The sequence below is a fragment of the Natator depressus genome, chromosome 7 (genome assembly GCF_965152275.1).
Source record: "Natator depressus isolate rNatDep1 chromosome 7, rNatDep2.hap1, whole genome shotgun sequence".
Classification (NCBI taxonomy): domain Eukaryota; kingdom Metazoa; phylum Chordata; order Testudines; family Cheloniidae; genus Natator; species Natator depressus.
The window spans coordinates 110545455-110568671 of NC_134240.1; the positions used below are offsets into that span (position 1 = coordinate 110545455).

A 23217-nucleotide genomic window follows, 5' to 3' on the forward strand; every position below is an offset into this window, starting at 1 on the left:
TCCAATGATGTGAGCTGAAGCTCACGCTCAAATATGTTAGTCTCTAAGGTGCCACAAGTACTCCTTTTCTTTTTGTGAAAGGTTGTTACTGGGAGTTTACCTAAACAATGACTGTAGGACAGCCTTGCCAAAGTTTGTGTCAGATCTGGATGCTTCCACAGTAGCAGAGTGTTGGGTAAATGTATGTACTGGAGACCAAACAGCTGCTCTACCGAAGTCTATGACTGGTACAAAATAGCTCAAATCCCTGTGTGGGAACTTGATAGCGGTGCTCTCCTCTCTTAGCTGCTGGAGCCAGGAGTTTCACAAAGCAACTTGGTGGGGACCAAAAAGTCCATCATTTATTGGTGAAACGAGATATCCAGAGACTGAATTATGGAGGATGTCAAGGAGTTTGTGCAGGGTTTTTTGAACCATCTCAACTGAAATCTCCAGTGTACAGGCAAGTCTCCTCAGTATGTCCTGAAATGTCTTATTATCATATGGAGTGGAAGGAGATGACTCAGGCATTACTGCTTCATCTGGGGATAAGGAAGATATATGTATCTGGATGGTCACCTGCTTGATTCCTTATCAGAGACTTGAATAATTAGTCCTGAGGCAGAAATACATCCCTCTTCTGAGGCTGTGAGCATGGGGACCTAGCTCTGGATTGGGATGCTAATGGTGTAGGTCTTCTTGCATGTGGAATTCCCAATAGAACCCAATAGCACGAGAGTTGCTGGAACACACATGGGTCTGGAGGCCAAGGGTGGTGGGGGGACCAAGGATTGGAGTACCTATGTAAGCTCCTATGCCTCTCACAATAGGAGTCAGCCCTAGAATCCCTTCAGGGGGTAAGAGGGCCTGAATATCTTGATCCCAAAATCTAGCTGGGGAAGCCTCTCTACTGTCCTAAGAGCCACGGATGACAAAGAGTAATTCTCTTGAAGAGAGGCTGTCTCAGTCGGTGTGCTAGAAACACCAAGAGAATGGGCTTTAGTCGGTACTGAGCATGGCGTACTCGGTACATAAGTCAGTACAACTATTGGTACCATTGGACGTGTATTTACCACAGCTAACAGGGCACAGTCTGGTACTGATGAGACCAAGAGGTCTTTTGAAGACAGATAAGTCTTCAGTAACAAGTATGCTAGCTCCTGACCTTAGCACCAGGGTTGTCAGCACCAGAAGCTTCACTATACTGCAGGGTCAGTACCAGGCAATAACTATGGTATCAGAAAAGAGGGTCCTGATGCACAGTGTCTGAATGGACCCCAGAAAAGCTCTTCTTGGCTCTAGAGCTACTCTTATCCTCTGGGATTCAAGAGAATTTATGGAGCTTAAAAGTGAAGGGCCCAGAGAGGGAGACCTATGTGATTTGTCCCTATGAACTCTGATCTTTCCTCCCCTTATCAGCTGTGGCTTTACCAAAGATGGAAAATGAGTCTTTCACCATGGAGAAATCAGAAGAGGAAGCCTGAGCCATTTTTGATGAAGAGTGCTCAGATGTTTCTGTCCCAGGCAAGCTATCAAAACATGACACTGCACTGCACATGCTTCTCCCTCTGGGGATAGGATGAGAGAACAAACAAACACCACATGATGGATGTGCAGTCATATTACTTAACGAACTACTGGAAGATACTCAGATACCATGGTGATGACTGCAGTATAAAAACCTATACAGAATTAAACAGAATCTCATTTCTCAACATGTTCTCCGCCCCTTCACTCAGTGAAGGAAACCAACTTTAATGCCCTCCTTAATTTCTTCCTGTCACTCCCTCCTTCACACTTTTTTATGTTGCCCAGTATGTATGGAACAATCTTCTAAGCCGAAACCCCCATGCTCTCCCTTATTCAAATTTGTCCTTAAGACGCACTATTTCTCTCCCACAGCCATGTCACTGAGTCTAAATATATGAAAGGTAAAATGTTCTAAACTCACTCTGTCTTCTGGATCTCCCAGTGCATCTTCATGCCTCTATTTCTTAATCTTATTACACTGAGAATCTGGGACCATTGCATTGTATACACACATATACAGACATGGTCTCTGCCCTGACAAAGCTTAATATATAAAAAGACAAAAATAGAGAAAATATGGGGAAATGGGTACAACATCAAGCAAAATGATCTGGGTATTAATGGGACGCAGCTCATTATTTTCTTCTTTGAATTCCTTGTCTTTTTTTATTTTAGTCACAGGGTTGGGGTGAGAAGGAATGGCAGAAGAGATGAGAAAACAGCAACCAGGTATTGGGGTGGGTGGAAGAAAAGGAGGAGAGAGAGAGAGACGATAAGGGGAGAAGAATAAAGTATGGACAGAGAGCATGGAGTTCATGGAGAGTAGGGCTGACAATGGAGGCATTGTGAGGGAGAGCTGTGAGGGTAGACGGGGACAAACAACTGCGCAGTGGAAAAAAAATGTCGAATCTAAAAGTTGTAAAAAGCAGTCTGCTAGCGCTTTGGCACCTAGGGGCTGTGATAATAGCTGGGGAATGGGAGGAAACAGAGACACCCAGCTGGGCCTCTCTCTGTCCTGCTTGTGTCCCCTGTTGCTGTGGAAGTCTTTGATCCTCCCTGCATCAGACATTATCCTGGGGAGGTTTTGCTTTGTGTTCTCCAATGCATGTAGTTAGAGGAAGAGGACACTGCTGGTACTGCTGAAACAAAGGGCAACCCCAAGCAGAGAAGGATCTTTGACTGATCTTTGGAGTTAAACAAATAATAAAAATATGATTGTCCCTTTTCTATAATACCTAATACCTAATATACCTAATACCTAGGTATAATACCTAATACCTATACCTAGGTATAATACCTATAATACCTAATACCTAGGTATAATACCTAATACCTATACCTAGGTATAATACCTATAATACCTAATACCTAGGTATAATACCTAATACCACAGACCTAACCAGACAATCAGTGAACTGTAGATTATCAAAACAACCCTCAAAAGAAAGACAGATGTGAAATTTGGAGGTTATGTGCATTCTGTACGTGGTTGGTTTAGACGTTAATATTATTAGCAGTGGAACTCCCTTCATGTACCATATGGGAATGTGGAGGGAGAAACATGTATTTATGCTCTCTGTTATAGTTCAGGAATGTTATTATTGCCTGATTTCAAAGTATGAGGTGAATACACAGAGACTGACACTAGCACCAAGCATACTGCCAAATCAAGTCAGAGTTCTTACTCATGCTGATGTATATGCTAAGACTTCTGGAGCCTGAATCAGAAACCAATCTGCAAATATTAGCGAAAGAAATTCCAGCAACTTTCAACACAGCCCATTCTGTCATTTTTCTTAACTGCAACTATATTAATTTAGAAATTAAATATAGTTAATTACACACTGAAAAAAATCATAGTTTCACAGAGTTTAAGGTGAGAAGGGACCATTAAATCATCTAGTCTGACCTCCTGTATATCACAAGCCATTATATTTCCCCCTTTTAATCTTGCATTGAGCCCAATAACTTGAGCTTGACTAAAGCAAAATGTGTTTATGTAGATTACAAACATACAAATTCCAGTGTAAATATTCAGATATTTATATAAAGATATTTCAGTAATTAAAAAAAAAAATGCCAGAGCACCCTCGATTTACATTGACTTAGTAATGTGAAGTCCTGATCTGCACTACTTTGCACCTTTCCAGGCATTTACATGTGTAAAATGCTACCAGTATTACTTGGAAACATTTTACCCACTTTGCAAAGATGTAAATGACTGAGGGTGCAAAACAGTGGAGAATCAGGACTGAATAATATTAAGATAATGTGAAAGTAGAAAAAAAATGAAAAAGGATTGGTCTTAACTCATTTAAAAGTGAGATGCATAAGCAATACTTTACACTTTTATTATACCTTTGTATAAATATTATCAAAGCACTTAATAGACATAAATACATTGTGCTTCATACCATCTTTGTATAATTAGTAAAGAGTAGTACACTCAGTTTGCAGAGGCAGAGAGTACTTAAAGAGCTGATCCAACTTCCACTGAAGTCAATGGAAGTCTTTCCTTCTTAAGCAGATAGGCCCCTAAAGGATTTGCCTAAGGCCACACAGACAAAGGATGAGCTGGGAATAGAACAAACGTGTCCTGAGAACTCGTCCTTATTTCAGGAATTGTTAATAATAAAGAACACTTACATGGTTATATCTTCATCAGGAAATCTCAAAGTGCTTTACTAAGGAGATGAGGGAAACCTGATGCTCAGTGAAGTGACTTGACCAAAGTCACCCAGATTGTCAGTGACAGAGCCAGGAAGAGAACCCAAGTCTCCTGAGTCCAAGTCCATTGCTTTATCTATTAGGCCACACTACTCTGAAGAGTACATCACTCTTCCTATCCTCACCCCCTGTCAGGATTCCTTCCCCACTCTGAGCTCTAGGGTACAGATGTGGGGACCCGCATGAAAGACCGCCTAAGCTTCTTTTTACCAGCGTAGGTTAAAAACTTTCCCAAGGCACAAACTTCGCCTTGTCTTTGAACAGTATGCTGCCACCATCAACTGATTTAGACTAAGAACAGGGAAAGGACCACTTGGAGTTCCTATTTCCCCAAAATATCCCCCCAAGCCCTTACATCCCCTTTCCTGGGGAGGCTTGAGAATAATCAAGATGAGCACAGACCAGCCTTGGATTTTTAACATCCAAAAACCCCAATCAGATTCTTAAAAACAGAACTTTATTAGAGGAACAAAAAAAGATAAGAGAACAACCCTGTAAGATCAGAATGGAAGATAATCTTACAGGCAGTCATATTCAAAACACAGAGAATCCCTCTAGGCAAAATCTTAACTTACAAAAAGACACAAAAACAGGAATACACGCGAATTTCACAAGCCAAAACAAAGAAAACCTAACGCATTTTCTAGCTGGATTACTTACTAACTTTACAGGAGTTGGAGGGCTTGCATCCTTGATCTGTTCCCGGCAAAGGTATCACACAGGCAGACAAAAGCCTCTTCCCCCTCTCCAGATTTGAAAGTATCCTGTTCCCTCATTGGTCATTTTGGGTCAGGTGCCAGCCAGGTTATCTGAGCTTCTTAACCCTTTCCAGGTAAAAGGACTTTGCCTCTGGCCAGAAAGGATTTTATAGCACTGTATACATAAAAGTAGGTACCCTTCCCTTTATATTTTTGACACCCCTAGTGATTATTTTCAAGGTTGTATCTGTTCTACCATAAAAGACTTTAATAGCAGCAGCTACTTTCACACAATGAGGAGTCTAATTAATTGGGATTTTCCAAACAAATGCAAGAATACAGGAGAGTACAAATTACAATGTTTATGGTGGTTTCATATTTTTTAATTACATATGTTTCAACTGATTGATAAATAGTCTAGAGTAATTTACTGAGGTTATAATATAGCTCTGTCATACTTCACTCAGTCCAATAAATTCTAACTAAAATACCAAGTCATTTTTCATAAATGACTTGTGTATAAATTGAACAGCACGGCTAAAAATAATGGTCTGTTTAAATATTCATTTTATTCCCTATAGTATTTTTGCAACTACACAACTGTCCTAAAACATTAATTTTAATTAGGCTTTGCATTTCAAAGCATTCTTTCCACACATAGTATAATTTTATGTGACTTATGTCAAAACTTGAACATGAAAGGAAAGCCAAAGGTTATATGTTAATTATTAATTATCAGTGGAAAATAAAATGTAACGATCTTAGTTTATATTAGTTCACATTAACTCTCAGCTATCATACATGAACTCAACGTATAAAAAAAAAGACTACAGCTCCAGGGAAGATAAACAATGTGTCGTTATATACTTAAAAAAGAATAACTGCTCTCAAAGATGTAGTATTATACATCATTCCTTGGTTATGCTGCCATAAGTAAGGTTACTTGTGCAATTCCCTAAGGTCAGCCATAAAAGTCTGCTTCAGGCTAAATCATGACATCCCCGGTTTCTCCAAGGAACTAATGATTTTTAATTTGACATTAGAAAAAATTATGCTGGACACACATAATAAATTTCATAGAACTGCTTTGCCATAAAGAAGAGAGGAAACGTTTTTTTAAATCAGTCTCTGCAGCCCAAAACTGCACCCACAGCTACTTGTCAGCCAAGGTTCCATGTAGTGGTTGCTTCTTGTTCCAGAGATACCTCAAAGATAACCACATAAATATCAGTTTTTGCCTTACATGTCTGCTCACTTTGCCCTATCCTCAGAGTATTCCTCAATCCACTGCCATGTGGCAGTTAGGCTCAGAGGAATTATAACAAGGAAGCATGCCTTGATGTTCTAATATGAAAGGTAAACTCTCCTCTGACTACCAGTCAGCCAGGAATGACAGCTTACAGGGAGCTCAGGCAGGAAGAAAGGGGCGAGAGGACCATTACACTGAACATTACTCTCTCTCCTAAGCAGCAGTCACCAGGGACAGGGCTAGGAAAGATTACCCACCTTTCACTGTTTTTATACACATTCTTACACTGGACCCATCACAGCAGTATCTTAGCATCTGTGTGCACCATGACTAGCGCTGACCTCCAAAATCAGAAATGCAGCTCAGGTAGTAGAATCAGAAGCCCACTCCTCACAACTGCCTCATTTGATATATAGAGGTGGGAAGGGAAGGTCATTTAATCAAATAAAAGGTAATGTAAAAGGGCAAAAGGTAATAAATTGGCCTGAGACCTGTCCCTTTTGCAGGGGTCCATACTAAGCCCTCCAGTCTCCAACTAACTGCTGACTCTGGGTGTGCGGGCAGAGGACAGGTTGAAGAAGAGAGGAATTGATCCAGAGTGAGCTGTAATGATGCTATGCAGCAGGCTAACTTTTCCTCTATATTGTCCCTTTTCTATAATAAAAAGAAAGCTGATGTTTTGAAAAATATGACTATCTAGAAATGTATGAGACAGCTAGGGACCAAAATTATGCCTTGCAGATATACATATTAATAAATCCTACAGGAGTTGTATGTATATGAATCTAAAGCCATAGTTTGGCTTAAAATTATGCCCTGCACATACACAGGGCATGTTTTGTGCGCATAATTTAGTAAGTTATTATACAATGAACACCTCATAATTGTACCTTTAAAGCATAATTACAAGTTCCAGTGACCTCATTACACATTTACAAGAAGAAAATGTATCACAATTAATTTAATCATCAAATAATATTACTCTATGATAATTTAAATTATAATATTTCTGTCATCATGCTATAGCCAAGGAAACAAAACTGAAAGAACATAAGGAAAGTCACACAACAAAAATATTACAATAATGTTGTGTTACTTGAGAACTATAGGAATTTTGAATAAACCTGTAATACTAAGGTATCTTGAGATTCCACCTTACTAATATCTTACAGCACACTTTTTTTAGCATTTTTATATCCCTTAATTACATATTTTCATGTTTGCATGGCTATGCTTTACAACTGTAGCATTATTTAACACAGTTATCACAAAATAAACACACTCCAGATATTCTATATTCTGATGTGACTATACTTTGAAATATACTTTCAAATACTTTGAAAAGTTCCACATGCAATTTGTGACAACACTGGAATTTACATAAATGAAGAGGGTCTGCCAAAATGTGAAACATTTAGTAATATTATAGACACTTAAAATAACTTGCTGAACTTCTAAGCTAATTTACTTTTCTTTTGCCCACTGCAGTACAGGTTTTGCTTTTGAAAGGTAAACATCTGCTTTACACACATCATGGAGCCATTCAAGTAGTAACAGAGCTATTACTTCAGTAACATTTCCCTTCTAGGAAAGGACTAGTTTGATGGTTGTCAAAGCTCAACAGTTGAGAGAGGAGGGAAAATTAATTAATTAAAAAAATACATACTATTCATTCTATGAGATGCTATAAAAGAGGTTAGGATGGAATATAAATGATCAGTTATAGTCACAAAGGTTTCTTCCTCCTTCCCAAATACCCACTCTTATATTATTCTAGGAATAAATCAAGTCATACCAGTACTTCTGATACCACAACATTAACAATTCTTCAGTTTCTAAGTCTTGACAGGTTCCAACTTGTGTTCACGGTGCATGAACGCTGCTGATACACTATATCCACCGTCTCCTGTTCTGTAAAGTGCTGAGCAGAAGGTATTAATTGTCCATACAACTTTAACATATTCTCACATAACTCAATTATTTCAACCCTTTTCATTCTAATTTCTAGAATACATTTGTTTCTGATATTAAACAGTCTCCTTGCTAATATTTCAGGGTAGCAGTCCATCGATTACATTCACCATTGATGCATATGGCAAAAATATTATGGAAATAGGGGGTAACGGTGGTCTGGCCTGGAATCAGTGGTGATGCATGTACAGAAAGGCAGTTTTTAACCACAAACACAGTTTTCACAGTCAGTCAAAACATCAGGTAAAATGTCATCAGGTAAAATTCCATAAGGAATTTCCATAAGGAAAAAACAAACATTTCCTGCTTTGCCCTTTGAATGCAATGTAGCTAGCACTTAGTCCTCGAGGGACTAATTTTGCAACTCTTACTCCCATGAATAACCCTTACTCAGGGAAACAGTCCTGGTGGCACATTGTAGTCCACTGGGAAAATTCAAGTGAGCAAGAGCTGTCCGATCAGGTCCTTCTCTACCACAAAGAGCATTTATATAATGTAACAGAAGACACTCACCTCTTACATGCCCCTCATTACTGGGTGTGATACTGCAGTCCTTTTCTCACCCCGATGTTCCTTGCAGATTGCTGGCCAATTTAGGTTGGGTCTTTCATGGCTTGACCCTCCAACGAAGTCATAATGTCCAAATGAACACCCTCTGACTCTTTAAATTCATCTCTTTGTTCAGGCTTTCAAATAAGCTCTGTCCCCTTCTTGGGTTTTATACCACTGTGGCTGGCAAGGGAACCTGGGCCCTCCCACTATTCTGGGTTCCAACCAAGGGTCCCTATAAATAGCAGCTATGCACTGCTCAAGTTAGTTCATTGCTGCTTCTTCCCTTTGCCTCTCCCTACTTTGGCCCTCTTTAGCTTCACCCTTACCTCAGGGTTAAAGTTCTGAGTTCCTCTGTCTCCCTGACAACTCCGCTTAAGCAAATGCAGCCAGAAACAAACTTTGGTTATCCCTCAAGCTCCTTTGGCTAGAGGAGAGCACCCTTCCTTGCCCCACTGATTCCAACCAGGGACCAACATGCTAAACCAGAGCAGCTCCTTTTATCTGAGCCTCCTGGGCTCTGATTGGATGCTTCCAATACTGGGAGAGGGTGTGACAGGACCCCAGAGACCCTACAGGCTCCTGTAGGGAGCTGCAAAGGCCAGGTAACACCCCATCACATATTGTATGTATGTTAAATAGGAGTATATCAGCCATTTTAAAAAATGCTGTCTGGGGTACAGAAGGACCTGACCCTACAGCTCTTGCTCACTTGAGTTTTATACATTTTATATATGCAGAGTTGCATATATACACACATTCAATGTTGTAAAATACACATTTGCCTGATAGTCACTTTTACCTTCTGTTATGAGATTATCTAAATCCTAGCAAAAACCTAAATAGAATAATACAGAATCTTAACACTTCATTATTACTCGTTATTAAAAATGGCATGAAAAAGAAAATATCTAAATACATAAAACACCAGTTACATATTATTAAAATCAGATTAATAATTTTCCTTAAATATTCTGTAAAATAACAATCTTTAAGAAACTTGCCTTTGACATTAGACCCATAACTATATATAAAAATGCAAACATAAGGACTACTTCCAAATGTAGTTGTTATGACTACATCAAGACCTAAAAAACAGGAGGAATGACTATTCTTTTGTGACATTAGCACCACTCCAATAATGTGTTAAAATGTAAAATTAAGTCAGTGGTAGCCACACAAGCACATCCAAGGGCAGAATTTGTCCCTAAGGGAGGAAGAGTAAAAATTAATTCCTAAAAAATATAGGAAACTGGGATGAGAATTAATGATATTGTATTAATGAATTTCCCATGATACTGTGCCAGTTTAAATTAGTGGCTATATTTACTGATACCTTTCAAAATTCAATATTCATGAAATATAATTAGAAAATTCCCACTGTACCACATCAGTGTCATACTATTTTAGCATTTAGAAGACTATAAGAGAAGGTTAGGATGATTTAAATGGTCCACATACTTTTCTTTTGTATTCCTATTAGCAAAAATGAATACACTTTCCTCAATAAAGCTACAAAGCCTTGGTTCTTAGATGCCCCCAAAATTATAATTAATTATAATTATAATCTAATAATAATTGCCTATATTCTTGATTTTTAATTCCCTAAAACAGTGGCAGAGAATTTCAGTAACTTTTTCAAAAAATGGTCCAAGATTTGTCCTATGATTCATCTTTCCTCCCACTGGACAACATCCCTCTGCCAACAACAGCAACTGCTTACACAGAAAAGTAACATTAGGAAAATATTGATACCTTTGCGCTGAAGACCTTGGATGCTTGTAGAAGCAGCTAGAATCAGTTAAGAGATTCCAGAATCATGTGGCAACTCTCTACAGACTATCAGCAAGTGCTCTGAATGTTTCAAGTGGTCCATAAATTAGGCTGGGAACCCATGTTATGCCAAATTATAATATAGCGGACGATCTTTAAATGAGACTGTTAAAAATGCACTTTCAGTTAAATAGTACTTGTTGGAGGGTCATAAAGGAAGGAAGAGAAAATGCTTGTATATTTCTTTTCGGCCCAGATTCTGAGCTGTGGCCAAGAAGTGCTTTGTTCTCCTGGGCGGAAGAGAAACATTGGTGGTAACTTTCCTTTGTGTTTCCCAGCGCTGAGCTGATCTACACCATAGGATCATCCTGTTCATGCTTAAGTAGCATCCAATATAGTGGTCTTTGTGTTATGAGAAATCTTAAATAGAAGCACCCAACTTTCTCTGTACCATTCCTTATTTTGCATGCCTTATTGTCTCCCTTATTTATCATTCTCTACACTAAAATCCCAAATCTTTTCAATCTCTCTTCACAGAGAAATCTTTCCAAACTTCTAATAATTTTTGTTGTCTGTCTCTAGATCCATTCTATTTCTACTATATCTATTTTGAAATAAGGTCACTAGAAATGAACACCATATTCTAAGTGAAGGTGACATCAATTTATATAATAGTGTTGCCCTTTTGACCTGAGCAGTTAGCCAATATTTCTTTGGTGCAATCCTGTTGATTTACAAAGAACATAGTCAGAACAAACAACAGTAGGCAGTTTCCTTGCTCAGAAATCCAAGTTGCCTTTGCACTCTGACCAAAGAAAGCTCTCAGCTTCTTACCAGGGCCATGCTCTCACAACTGGTCCTCTTGCTGTCTACTGGCTTTTTCTGACACACACAATTTGCTAAACTATCCCTGAGCCTCTGCGTTTTCAACTAATCCCATGAAACCCCTCACATCACACAGTTTAACTCTGTTTAGGCTTTGCTATGCATCCAGTTGTCTCTGGCAGCAGCTTTTATTGTCTCCAGCTATCTCTCTCCATAAAGGGACTTAAATTACTCCTTCCACTTACCACACCCATCAGGTTAACCAGGTCTGTGATTGATGGCAACAATTAAGACCTTCCAGCACAACAATAATATGATATTATTTTCACCCATTCTGTATAATTCCTAACTATGATGATAAATTCCTTTGAATACAATAGCCACATCATTTTCTTTGAAAAACTGTAGCTTCACCTATCCTCCATCTACTTCTGTGAAACAGCAGTAATATCCCTAGCTACATGAATCACATAGCTAGAAAACTTTCATACATTTCACCTGCATCTAAAACTAAATATGCTGTCTGCACATACTCACTGATTTCTTGTTTCGTTTACATTCACTTGTGATGTGTTAAGTTTTCAAACTTCAGACCAATATGTCAAATTTCAGCAAGCAGCACATTTTTATGGCCCAGTTATGAATCCTTGAATTGTTTTTTCTGCTCCAAATAGTGCAACCAGAATAGCTAAAACCAAAACATTTACAATTGTATTTATTTTTCCCCAACAGATTTTTGTATTGATTTTTTTTTTAAAGAAACAGCAGCGGAATACTGCCAACGTAAAATATTTGGCAGTGATACATCATACAATGAGAAAAGGAGTATTTGTGGCACCTTAGAGACTAACAAATTTATTTGAGCATAAGCTTACGTGAGCTACAGCTCCCTTCATCAGATGCACTCAGTCAAGCTTATGCTCAAATAAATTTGCTAGTCTCTAAGGTGCCACAAGTACTCCTTTTCTTTTTGCGAATACAGACTAACACGGCTGCTACTCTGAAACCTGTCATCATACAATGGTGCATCTATACAAGCTTTAAGAAAGGAAAACTTCTGTAAGAGACAAAAGTTAGAAAATTAGAATGGAAATTGTTCAGGCAAGCATCTCAGAATTATAATAAAGGACTATATCTACTATACTCGGTGTATGTGTGTGTACACTTATTATTCCAAAACATTTCCAAATATGATTGAATTCTGCTGTCATTCTGTTTCCATTGACAGTTATGGCACCCTTTGAGATGTATATATTAGACCTACTTTGTTAAGTCACTCAGTAAAATATGTCTTTCCAAAAGGAGATGACAACTTTTATTGCTGCTGTCATTAAAATATTCATTAGTCTTTTACTGATGAGGCTGTATCAACTGGGAGCATATATGATTTCAGAATGATCAACATAGGAGAAAATGAAATGTTTATTTTTAGGAAGTCACATATTACATTCCCAAATATCACCCTGATCCTCAAAAACTTATGCACATGTTTAACTTTCTGCATTGCAGGTCAGATCCTCAGCTCACAGTTTACATTCAACTTCACAGTTTACATTGTGGGTCAGATCCTCAGTTTAAACTATCATAGCTCCACTGACTTCAACTGAGCTACAACGATTTACACCAGTTAAGGATCTGGTCTTGTGAGTAGTCCACCCATTGACTTCAAGGGGACTACTCACAAGGTCTATAGTTAAGCTTGCATACATTTGCAGCATAAGGGGCTATATATGTTCTGGAAAGCCACACAGAAAGATACAAAGAAAAAAATGTGTGTTCTGGGGTCCATAACCTTAGAACACAAAATGCCTCAACCTGCAAAATCTTATGCACATTAATAACTTAATCACTTGAGCACTTCACTCATGTACATAAGTGTTTGCAGGATTGGGTCTTTTATGTCTAGAAGCTGTGGATGCTTGCACATACAAAGCTGTTGTAAAAACGTTCCACAAATACACAGATTCCCAGATGTATTAACTCTCTGAACTTAAACATGTCAGATTCCATTAATTATATTAAATATACTGAAGACCATAAATACTTTTTATAAAAGGAACAGTTTAAAAAATGAAATGGTCTTTACTGTAAGATAGCTACTAATTCACATATTTACATGCATTACTACAATCTACATAAGCAAACTTTCTTATTCTCAGTAGGGTTGCCATAAAAATGAGCTTGGAGCTATTACATGAATTGTTACTGTTATGAAGAAGTAGTCTATTTCAGTTTCATTCGTGTGTTTTTAAGAGCCTTTGACTACTCAGGAGATTTGCTTGGAAAGCGTAACATTAATAAAACAACCTTGATATTAAAATCAGGACTAGAAAGTTTTTTTTTAAACAAACAAGTTTATCTAATAAAACAAAGCAATAAGCTGTGTTGCACAGACACATTATATTAAGAGAGAATTCTCTGTGATTTCAACTTTTTTATGATTGTATATACTACCCTTTCATACAGAGAAATGGTGCACAGCTGACAGTACAATGAAATGCTGTTTATAAATACAAACATTTCAATAAAGGAATTATATTAACCTTTATATTTAAGTAGGCCCTTTATACATTGTGAGGGGGCAAGGCCAGATGGCTATAGGAAAGTAGTGAGAAACAGGTATGTTAGCCCCAGGCTAAACGAATCCCTGTTACCATGGTAACCAAATGGCAGTTGCTCCAGGTTAATCGAGGCACCTGAGATGCCAATTAAGATCCTTCCAGAAAGCAGTGGAGACAGCTAGGTTGATTGGGACACCTGAAGCCAATCAGGGGCTGTCTGAAACTAGTTAAAAGCCTCCCACTTAGTTGGGGGTGTATATGTCAGGAGCCATAGAAGGGAGCCATGCTGCTTGAGAAATGGAGCAGCATAAACCTTATCAGACACAAGAAAGGAAGCCCTGAGGTAAGAGTGATGTAGATATTGAGGAAGTGGGGGCTGCTGTGGGACAGTGGCCCAGGAAATTGTACTTGTCCTGTTTCCAAAAAGTCAGCTACCAAGAGCTGCTACTATCAGGGTCCCTGGGCTGGAGCCTGGAGTAGACGGTGGGGCTGGGCTCCCCCTCCGCAACTAATCATGGAGACTAGAAGACAACAGAGACTGTATGAAGGAGGATAGCTTCTCCTCCCCTCCCTTGCTGGCTTATGATGAAAATGGGTCAGTAGGCTGTGACCCTTGCCTCTAGAAAGAAAAGGGCTATGTGGAGGGTCACAATGAGCCTCTGCGGCTATTGTAATCTGCCAAGAAGTGCAGGACCCACTGAGACAAGGTCAGAGCTTTGTCACAATGTTTAATTCCATGCCTTCTGTATATTTTTTACATAAATGTGCAATCATGCATTACTTGCTCATTTCTTAAGAGACTACAGTATATCATATATAAGTCATCTTTTTAGATATGTAGGACCTTTCTGGTAAGTAAGGTATAACTATAATATGTAAAATACAGATTTTTATAAGACTATTCAATAGCAATTTTAATTAATTAACTGCAGAATTATATATGCATCTACTTGGGATATATATGCATCCATATCCCTATGGCAGAAACAAGGAACTCTTCAAAACTTAGGACGAGGCTGAATGAATACATGTCTATCTCCTGATTGGCTTAGTGAAGGACTGGTGCTTTGCTAAGGTAACTCAACTAGAACTTTCATGGATTTTATTCTTGCCTAAGCAGGACTGTCACCATCATCAGTTTAATGAGTGCCCTCAATATTGTATTGTGAACAAAAATAAATTTCTTAATCTATTGCAAAGAGAAAATTCTTTGAATGTAAGTGCTATCCAAGAGATGGGGGAGGGGGAACTTTCATTCTTAAGTGTTTCATGGGGACAAAACCTTTGAGCCAATCTAGCACTCACTGATATACTGCCAATCTCTTCAGTATAATAACCTATGAGCAAATCTGTTACGTTCATTCTAAAGAGGGGATTGACTGAATAACTTAGATGCAGAACATGCTGAGACAACAAATGTTCTCTTCAATGTTCTTATTTAGGGAATCTGAGTTATGCATCAATTTTTGTAGAAAGGAGGAAAACAGAAGGCCTAGATTGAAATTTCATGGCAGGGGCTGCTGCGTCAAATCTGAATATGATGTGCGACAGCAATAGCAAAACATTTCTGAATGGATGACAATTCTCTAGAGACCTCAACAAGTGCAATGTGAATGAGAAGGGTATTGATTGTGAGGAAATCTACAATGGAGACCACTGAGGCTTTTGGGGGAAAACAGCAGAAGGCCAAAACAGACTAAATCACGTATGACAGCGTGAGAAAGAACAGGTGCCGTGATCTGTAAAGGATTAACAGGTCCTGGCTGGTCACATGGCTGCTTGGAGAGGAGTATAAAAGGAAGGGGAAGCTGGGTCAAATGGAAACTAAGGGGGGGTTGCGTTCTCTTCCCCCTTGGCTTGCTAAAATGGTAAAAGCCTCTAGACAGTTATTGCCCAGTGTTTTCATTTGATTTGCTTTTTTGTTTCTGTGATTGTTTGGCACATCATAAACCCTGAGGAAAAGGTCTTAAAAGGACTGAGGCTTGGAGCTTTATTTCCAGTTCCTGACTGGCAGAACCAACTATGAGCCTACAATTAGCCTCGAAAATAACAGTTCATCTGTTCAGCAGGAGGGTAAAGTATAACTGGTTCCAGGAGACCTAGATCTATGAGGGTATGTCTCTAAGCCTCTGGTGATGAGTTTTTTGTCCTATTTTAAATAGGAAGGCTTACTAATACTTGGAGAGGAGCGGAAGAAGGTCAGCATACCATGATCATCAGGTCCAGGTTGGAGTAACTAAATTTACCTGGCACATACTTTTCTTTTGATTTTTCACAACATCTTCTGAATGAATGGAAAAGGATAAGGCATATAATAGGTCACTGACAATTTTATGCTGAATGAGCCAATTCTAAGCTGTTTTACTGCCCCAAACCTGCTGCAGAACTTGGGAATGCCTGAGTTGAAAACGGATCTGTCTCACACTCCCTCTAGGACTCTGATGCAGTGTTCCCCAAAATAGCATCCTGTAACCTCCAGACTGACTACTTGTGTATGGCTATGATATTTTGTACAAAGAATGCCTTGTAAAGTATCATATGAAAGGTCATGATCTGCTGAAATTCATTGTTCTATCAAAATATCCATATTTCCATTATATATGGATGTAACAGGGTCAGCACCACCTCCCACAAGCGCCCCCTCTGGTTGAGTGTGTTTGTGTTGTCAGTTTTGGTGACCCCTTTTGGTGGTTCTCAGGTGGATTTTTTTTTTTAAGCAACTCAGTCCTCCAGCGAGTCACACACACTGTCTGCATGTTAACCATAACAGACTGTATACCCTGGAAGGGGTCTATCTCAGTACCCCTCTGGTGGTGTCTCTCTACTGCTCCCTGGGCTTTGGTCTTTAAGTAGTCCACCCCTGGTCTGGGGCCGTGTCTCCAGGGCTTCTTCCCTGGAGACACTATCTTCCTGCGGCCCTCCCCAGGATCAGTCCCTACTCAGGGCCCACAGCCAGCCAGGAGCTCCTTCATTGCTTCCCTGGTCCCTGCTAGCAAAGTGTCTCCGGCTCAGTCCTAGTAGCCAGCCAGTAGTCTCTCCCTTCCCCAGTCCCTGCCAACAGACTGTCTTTGGTCCTGTTGCTTTTCCATCCAGGCATGCAGTCCTTTCTTCTCTAGCTCCAAGCAGCAACTAACTGCTGCTCTGTTCTACAGCGTCTTTTATATGGCCCTCTTGGTCCCTGATTGGCCCCTCTGGTTGATTCCTTGCAACCATTCTAGGCTACTTGGAGGACCGCTCCACTGCTCCTTTCCTGGAATGGGTGTGGCAGAACCCTGAAGCCTCCAGCAGGGGGCCTTTGGGCCTAGTCCACCCCATCACAATAGTTATGAGATTTTGCTATAGGGTTGTTGTTGAAACATGTTGTGAGGCTGGGAGGTGCCCACAGATAGCTCTACAGTGGCAACAAAGGAAGTGACCCACACCCAGTTGAGCTTTAAACAGCCATTGACCAGCAGGGGAATCGTATACAAGAGATTTACAATTCAATAAGAAACAGTTGTGCAAGCCCCACACAATGGGGATGCTCAAGTCTTATTCAGCAAGGCCCACCAGGATATGTCTGTGCCAGCATTTTTCCAGGGACATGAATGGAGAGTATAAAATAAGGGACAGTGGCATCATGAGACCACCCCTCTCCTCCCCCACTTACTCTGAAGGCAACAAGAATGCTGGAAAGACACAGACTTTGAACTGGGGAGATTGGCCCCAGGCTAAGAAGGGAATTCAGCCTCTCTATTAAGAACTGCAACATCCAGTGGAGTGAGAAACTGTTTCAGATCTTACTGAATCTGATAAAGTTTAGGATTTAGAATTTGTGTTTACTTTTTATTTCTTAGGTAACTATCTTTGACCTTTATCCCTACCATTTATAATCACTTATAATCAATCTTTTTATAGTTTTATCTTTACCAGTGAGTTGTCTAAAGTGCTTGGGGAATCTGCTCAAATTACAAAGGCTGGTGCATGTGCACTAGCCTTTGAAGTGGCAAACTAATGAGCTTGCATTGCTCAAGAGGATCTTGAGCAGTGTAAGACTGCATATTTCCAGGGTGCAAGACTGGGGGGATTTGCTGGTCTTTTCCTCTGTACAGTATGAGTGGCTTAGAGAGAATTCATGCAACTTAGCTGGTGTGTCCCTGCATATTGACTAGAGAGGTTTGCTGCTTGTCACTAGCAAAGCATCAAGTAAGACATCCCAGGGTGGAAAGTTAAGCAGGTTCAGCAGTCCCACAGTTCTACGTTGTACCCCAGGAATCTGTCACAAACTCCTACGTGAATTTTCCTGTGCGTTTGTAAACTTACTCTGATCAGTGAAGGAAGATTTCTGTTTTGACACCCACAAACTTGATCCTTGTTCCTCCAGGGTGGTTTCAATACAACACAACCAGAACACTGTCCAACAGAATAATGCTGTAAGGTTCTTTATCATGTGAGAGTCTGTTAATATACCATGTCGTTCTTTCTCAGGATCAAGTTCCCTGAGCTGAGCATTTCAGTGTTCTACACATCCTTTCATACACCCGTGTGTAGGTAGTGTTGCTGATCTATTGTATTTAGCAAAGGGGATGCCTGTTCATGTTCTCTTGCTCAACACTCCATTGATCTTCTGGGAACCATGAAATAAAGGAAACAGACTATTTCCTCTTTCTTCCAATGCACTTGGTGAGAGATGGTATCTGCTATTGCTTGCCCTTTCAGAGGGCAGAAGAGAGGGAGCTCAGCAAGAAGTCAAAGTATAATGGAAGAATCAGACAGAATTTAAACAAATGTTCAAAAAGCCTTTGCCAAAGTACATCACAAGAGACAGGAACCTAGGCAGACAACAGATGAGAAGTACAGTGTTGTCATGGATTAAGAAACTGACCAATAAACAAAAAAAAGTAGTAGGAATAAATCGCAAAATGTTAATATATTAATAATCTGGGAAAGTGATTGTTCTGAATGAATGGAAAATGATGAGATGAAGGTATCTGTCCATTTTATGCAGAATGATTCTATTGTAAAAGTAATTCATTTACAATCTGTATTAATGACCTGGAACAGGGAGCTGGAAAAATTTGCAGATGACTAACCCTTGTAAGTTTGTGTTCAGACTGAGAAATTTTAGAGAACCTTTAAAAAGCAAGGTGAATGGGCAACACAACAGGAAATAAGATTAAATGTTGAAAAACACTATGTAATGCACAGTGGAAGGAATCATTCTGAATTTCTCACATACGTTGCTAGGTTCTACATTTAATGCAATCCCTTTGGGAAAATACTTTAGTACATCTCTGAACAACTCAAGGAAAACCTCTGCTTAACAAGCAGTGGTGGCTTTTTAAAAAAAGTAACTACAATGTGAGGCTGTACAAAGAACAGCAAAGTAAATATCCAGATTTTGGGGGGAAATGGAAAAGACCTGTTAAGATTCCTACTATGTAATGCAAAATCAAAAGGTAGCAAAAGTGACTGTATTGAGCCTAGGCTAAACTCAAATTGGTATCAGAGAAGACCCAATTTAGCCATGTGTTCAGGTCTGGCTACAAAGCGGGTCAGAGTTTTGCATTTTTGCTCATAATGAATTCTCCTACCTTTCAGGAGTCCATAAAACCTTTAAGGAATAATTTACTTATGTCATAGCCTGCTGAAATTCACCAAGAAATAAAGGCTTGCCACAATATGATGATCAGGCTCCATTTACTCTGGGGAAGAAAGATTAGCACAATACAGAAGGACTTCACGATAACAGAACATTATATTTTCATTTTTTTTCTTGCACTCCCTCTCACATGTTTTCACTCTTGCATTCCCTGGTGATGATCAGACTCTCATACAGTTTCTGCAGCTGACCTGAGACAGATCATATACTGGAGAAGGAGTCAAAGGCATCAAACATTTCTGTTCTGCATACTAAATGATTGAAGCAGAAAAGCCCATTGATCCAAATGAGTAGATTTTAGTACTAAGTATATTTACTTGTTACACTTGTATCCCATAACCCTAAAAGATATGCTGGGTAGTAAAACTACTGCTACTTAACCAGAAAAACAAAACATTAAATAATAGTCTTATCCAAGTGTTGCACTCAAGATAAAGAGATGAGGTAAAATGGAAATGAAGGCTATTTTCTTAAACATTTACAATTATAAATTATAATGATAACATACTCTAACAGCTAACTTCTTGCTCATTATAAATATACAGGAAACAGCTATTCACATTATCACATAGCAAACTATGCAATATTTTTGAATGAGTCACCTAATTTTCTTTAGTTAAACTGAAGTAAAATCAAGGAATAGTATTGCCTACTGGGTCTCTAAGATTCAGCCCAGCTCACATTAAAAAATATTTCCATTTTTGCTCTGTAAATGAAATGGATTTATGGCAGAGCTCCTTTGGCTCATGCTTTTATGTCAGTAGTTAGGAGTTCATACACATTCCTATAGCTACCAAACTCTTGTGCCATCAAAGAAAAAACACTTCTAAGAATTCCATCATCTTTTCCCATGATGACAATATGTCAAAGTGGTTTACAGAAAACACTCGGGGTAGGGTGACCAGATAGCAATTGTAAAAAATCGGGACAGTGGGTGGGGGGGTAATAGGTGCCTATATAAGAGAGAGCCCCCAAAATCAGGACTGTCCCTATAAAATTGGGACTTCTGGTCACCCTAACTCAGGGTCATTCTAATAGTATTTTTTCAAACATCTAGGAGAGTAACCACAGAAAGTACACAAAGACCACTAAATCTATAAAGTCAGGAATTTCTCACTTATCTTTAAATATCTTATTAAAATCTGATTAAAGTGAGAAATAGAATCAAGCAATTGCTGCATTCTTTCACAATACATTGTTGCACAGAATTACTTAGGCTCAAATAGAATAGTAAGAAGTTAAACAGACCATGGTTTAAACTTGTTTTGTATTTTCCAAGTAATGTTTGTTTATACACACACACACACCCTTTGAGGTAGGTCTACTGGATATTGTTCCTTTTGAATAAGACAATACCTATAGTAAAATGACTATAGTAGCATAGGGATTTCTTTGTTGCTTCAGTTCAAAGCTATAATTGGGTATTAGTATGCTATTTCATACTGCAAGAATTCAGTAAGAACTAGTTATCTGATACTTCTAAAGCATGCATGAATTCAGTGTAGATATAAAGTGAAAAAATAATTTTGATTCAAAGCATAGTCATACTTAATAGACTGTCAGGACACTAAGATAAATCAATTCCACAGAGAGAAAAAATGTGGTGAGTTTTTTTTATTTAAATTTAAACTCCAATCAAATAAGTGATTATTTGCTAACATTACAAATGTGTCCCCAACTGTTTCAAAGGCAAGGATCAGTGCCTTAAACCCTTTTCAGCTTTTGGAGTCATACTGCATACATATTTATGCAAACTAGAGTTGTACCTCATCAGCAATGGCTTTTTTCAACAAAATAAGACTGGATATTACAAGCTATTTTTTCCAAGAGCTATACCAATTCACACCAACAGAGAATACGGCAATGTATACAAAATGTTATGAGTGAAATCATGGCCCCATTGAAATCAATGGTAAAACTTCTATTGACTTGAATGGGTCCAGAATTTCCCTCAATTTTAAAATCAATAAAATGAACTCAAGCACTAAGGACACTGAGTTGTTCTGGGCAGGGACTGTCCCTTTCGAAGGGTTTAAACAAGTGCCTAGCACAATGAAGTCTTAATATTAATTACATTCAAATAACTCAAAGAAGTATGAGAGTAAAGAATGGCATCAACGAAAGTTTAAGATACTGTGTCATCAGGCACTGTATTATTTGCAATTTATCAACTTTTCTGCTGTACTGTCTCATTTTGACAGCAGTAGAGAACATATTCCACAGCAAAGTAATAATCTTACACCAGGGAAAGAAAGCAGGTTCACTTATTCTGCCTTAGCACAAAAAACTGGCAAGTAAAGATGATGTATTTGAAGGGAGTTACTTTAATTTTCACTTGCAGCTCTGAGTTCACTCAAAGATAAAACCACCCTAGTAATCCTAATGTTATTGATACCTCTCTCCGTCGAGAAGCCCAACAGGTTTGTTTGATCTTCCAAACGACAGCAGCTACCAGCAGTAAGGACAAAAAACAACTGCAATTACAAAAAAAAGAATTAAGATCAAATTATTTTATATAACTGTTCTGGAAAATAATTATGTACATTGTGAGGGCAACAAGGCTGAAAGTAACACATTAAAGCAGGAGTAGTAAACACACAAAATGAAGGAGAATTGAACTCTTTCATGATGATTGATAGCTGTCAATCACCCAGTTTTCAAGTCAGAAGGGAATGCACAGCCTGCAGGCTGTGCTTATCTCCAACAAACACTGTTCCTGTCTCCACTACAGCAAGTTAATCTCCAGCAGGCCCACAGTAGTCACCAAAAGAAAAAAGGTGAATTAACTGAAAATGACGACCGATTTTTGGAAAAATCGGTTATCTGAAAGAAGAAATTTCGTGTGTCTACACTGTTCTCCTGTTTGGCTATCAGTAATTTAAAGGACTGTAGGGACTGCAACTTGGCAAGACATTAATTAGTATAATGATTTGGATTGGCACATCAGGCAGCAGTGGGTACATTTTGTCCAGGGTACCAAGTATATCCTTTGCTAACTACTTTGAATAACATCACTTCAAAGAATATTGCTGTTATATTCCCAAAGAGAGAGCAGCAAAAAATGTAGTTTATTTGTATAATACCTGAGATATTAAATCGCTACACTTCCCACCCAGCATTTGCCGTCCCTCCCCTAGTCAAAAATTCCAGACACTTATCATTCTAATTTTTGACAATAGTTCTCTCAGCTAGATCTTCTTATGGAGTATTGGTAATTCCCTCCATCCACTCATTTTGGGGAGAAGCTGTACAGAATCCTACCACATCCTATTGAAGCTTTCTATAGTGAAGGGGAAGGCAAAAAGATTCTAAAAGCTTGTATCCACTGTTAGAGTCCAGGATACCTTTGAATTGGTCTGTATAGTCATTTAAAAAAAAATCAAGGATTTTCTAGCTACATCTAAGTGCCATTGATTAAGACTAGTACTTCTCTTGTGCATAGTATTTCCAAGACCAACTTGCCAACAGGACTGAAATTGTGACCTGGAAGATCTTTCTCTAGGGGGCAAGAGTCCATGTCAATTCATTCTTTAGTCTCTCTTCCGAGATTGTTAACTCAAGTACCCATTAATAATAATTTGTGATGTGGACAACAGTCTGATAGGGTCTGGAATGAGAGAGCCCAAACATTTCATCAGCTGCAGGCCACAGTCAGCTGCATCTTCATATATTTAACAAAATAAAATAATAAACTGTGCAACCCTCATAACCTAA

The 23217-nt window shown here is 38.8% G+C and overlaps 1 protein-coding gene across 1 annotated transcript in view; it reads right to left on the reverse strand.

Annotated features, from left to right (window-relative positions):
• Positions 1–23217, reverse strand: part of ATRNL1 (attractin like 1) — a 990764-nt gene that overhangs the window by 327302 nt on the left and 640245 nt on the right. Inside the window, exon 27 of the mRNA XM_074959279.1 lies at positions 21899–21977. Coding sequence (XP_074815380.1) covers positions 21899–21977 — 79 coding nt within the window. The remainder of the gene's footprint in view (positions 1–21898; positions 21978–23217) is intronic.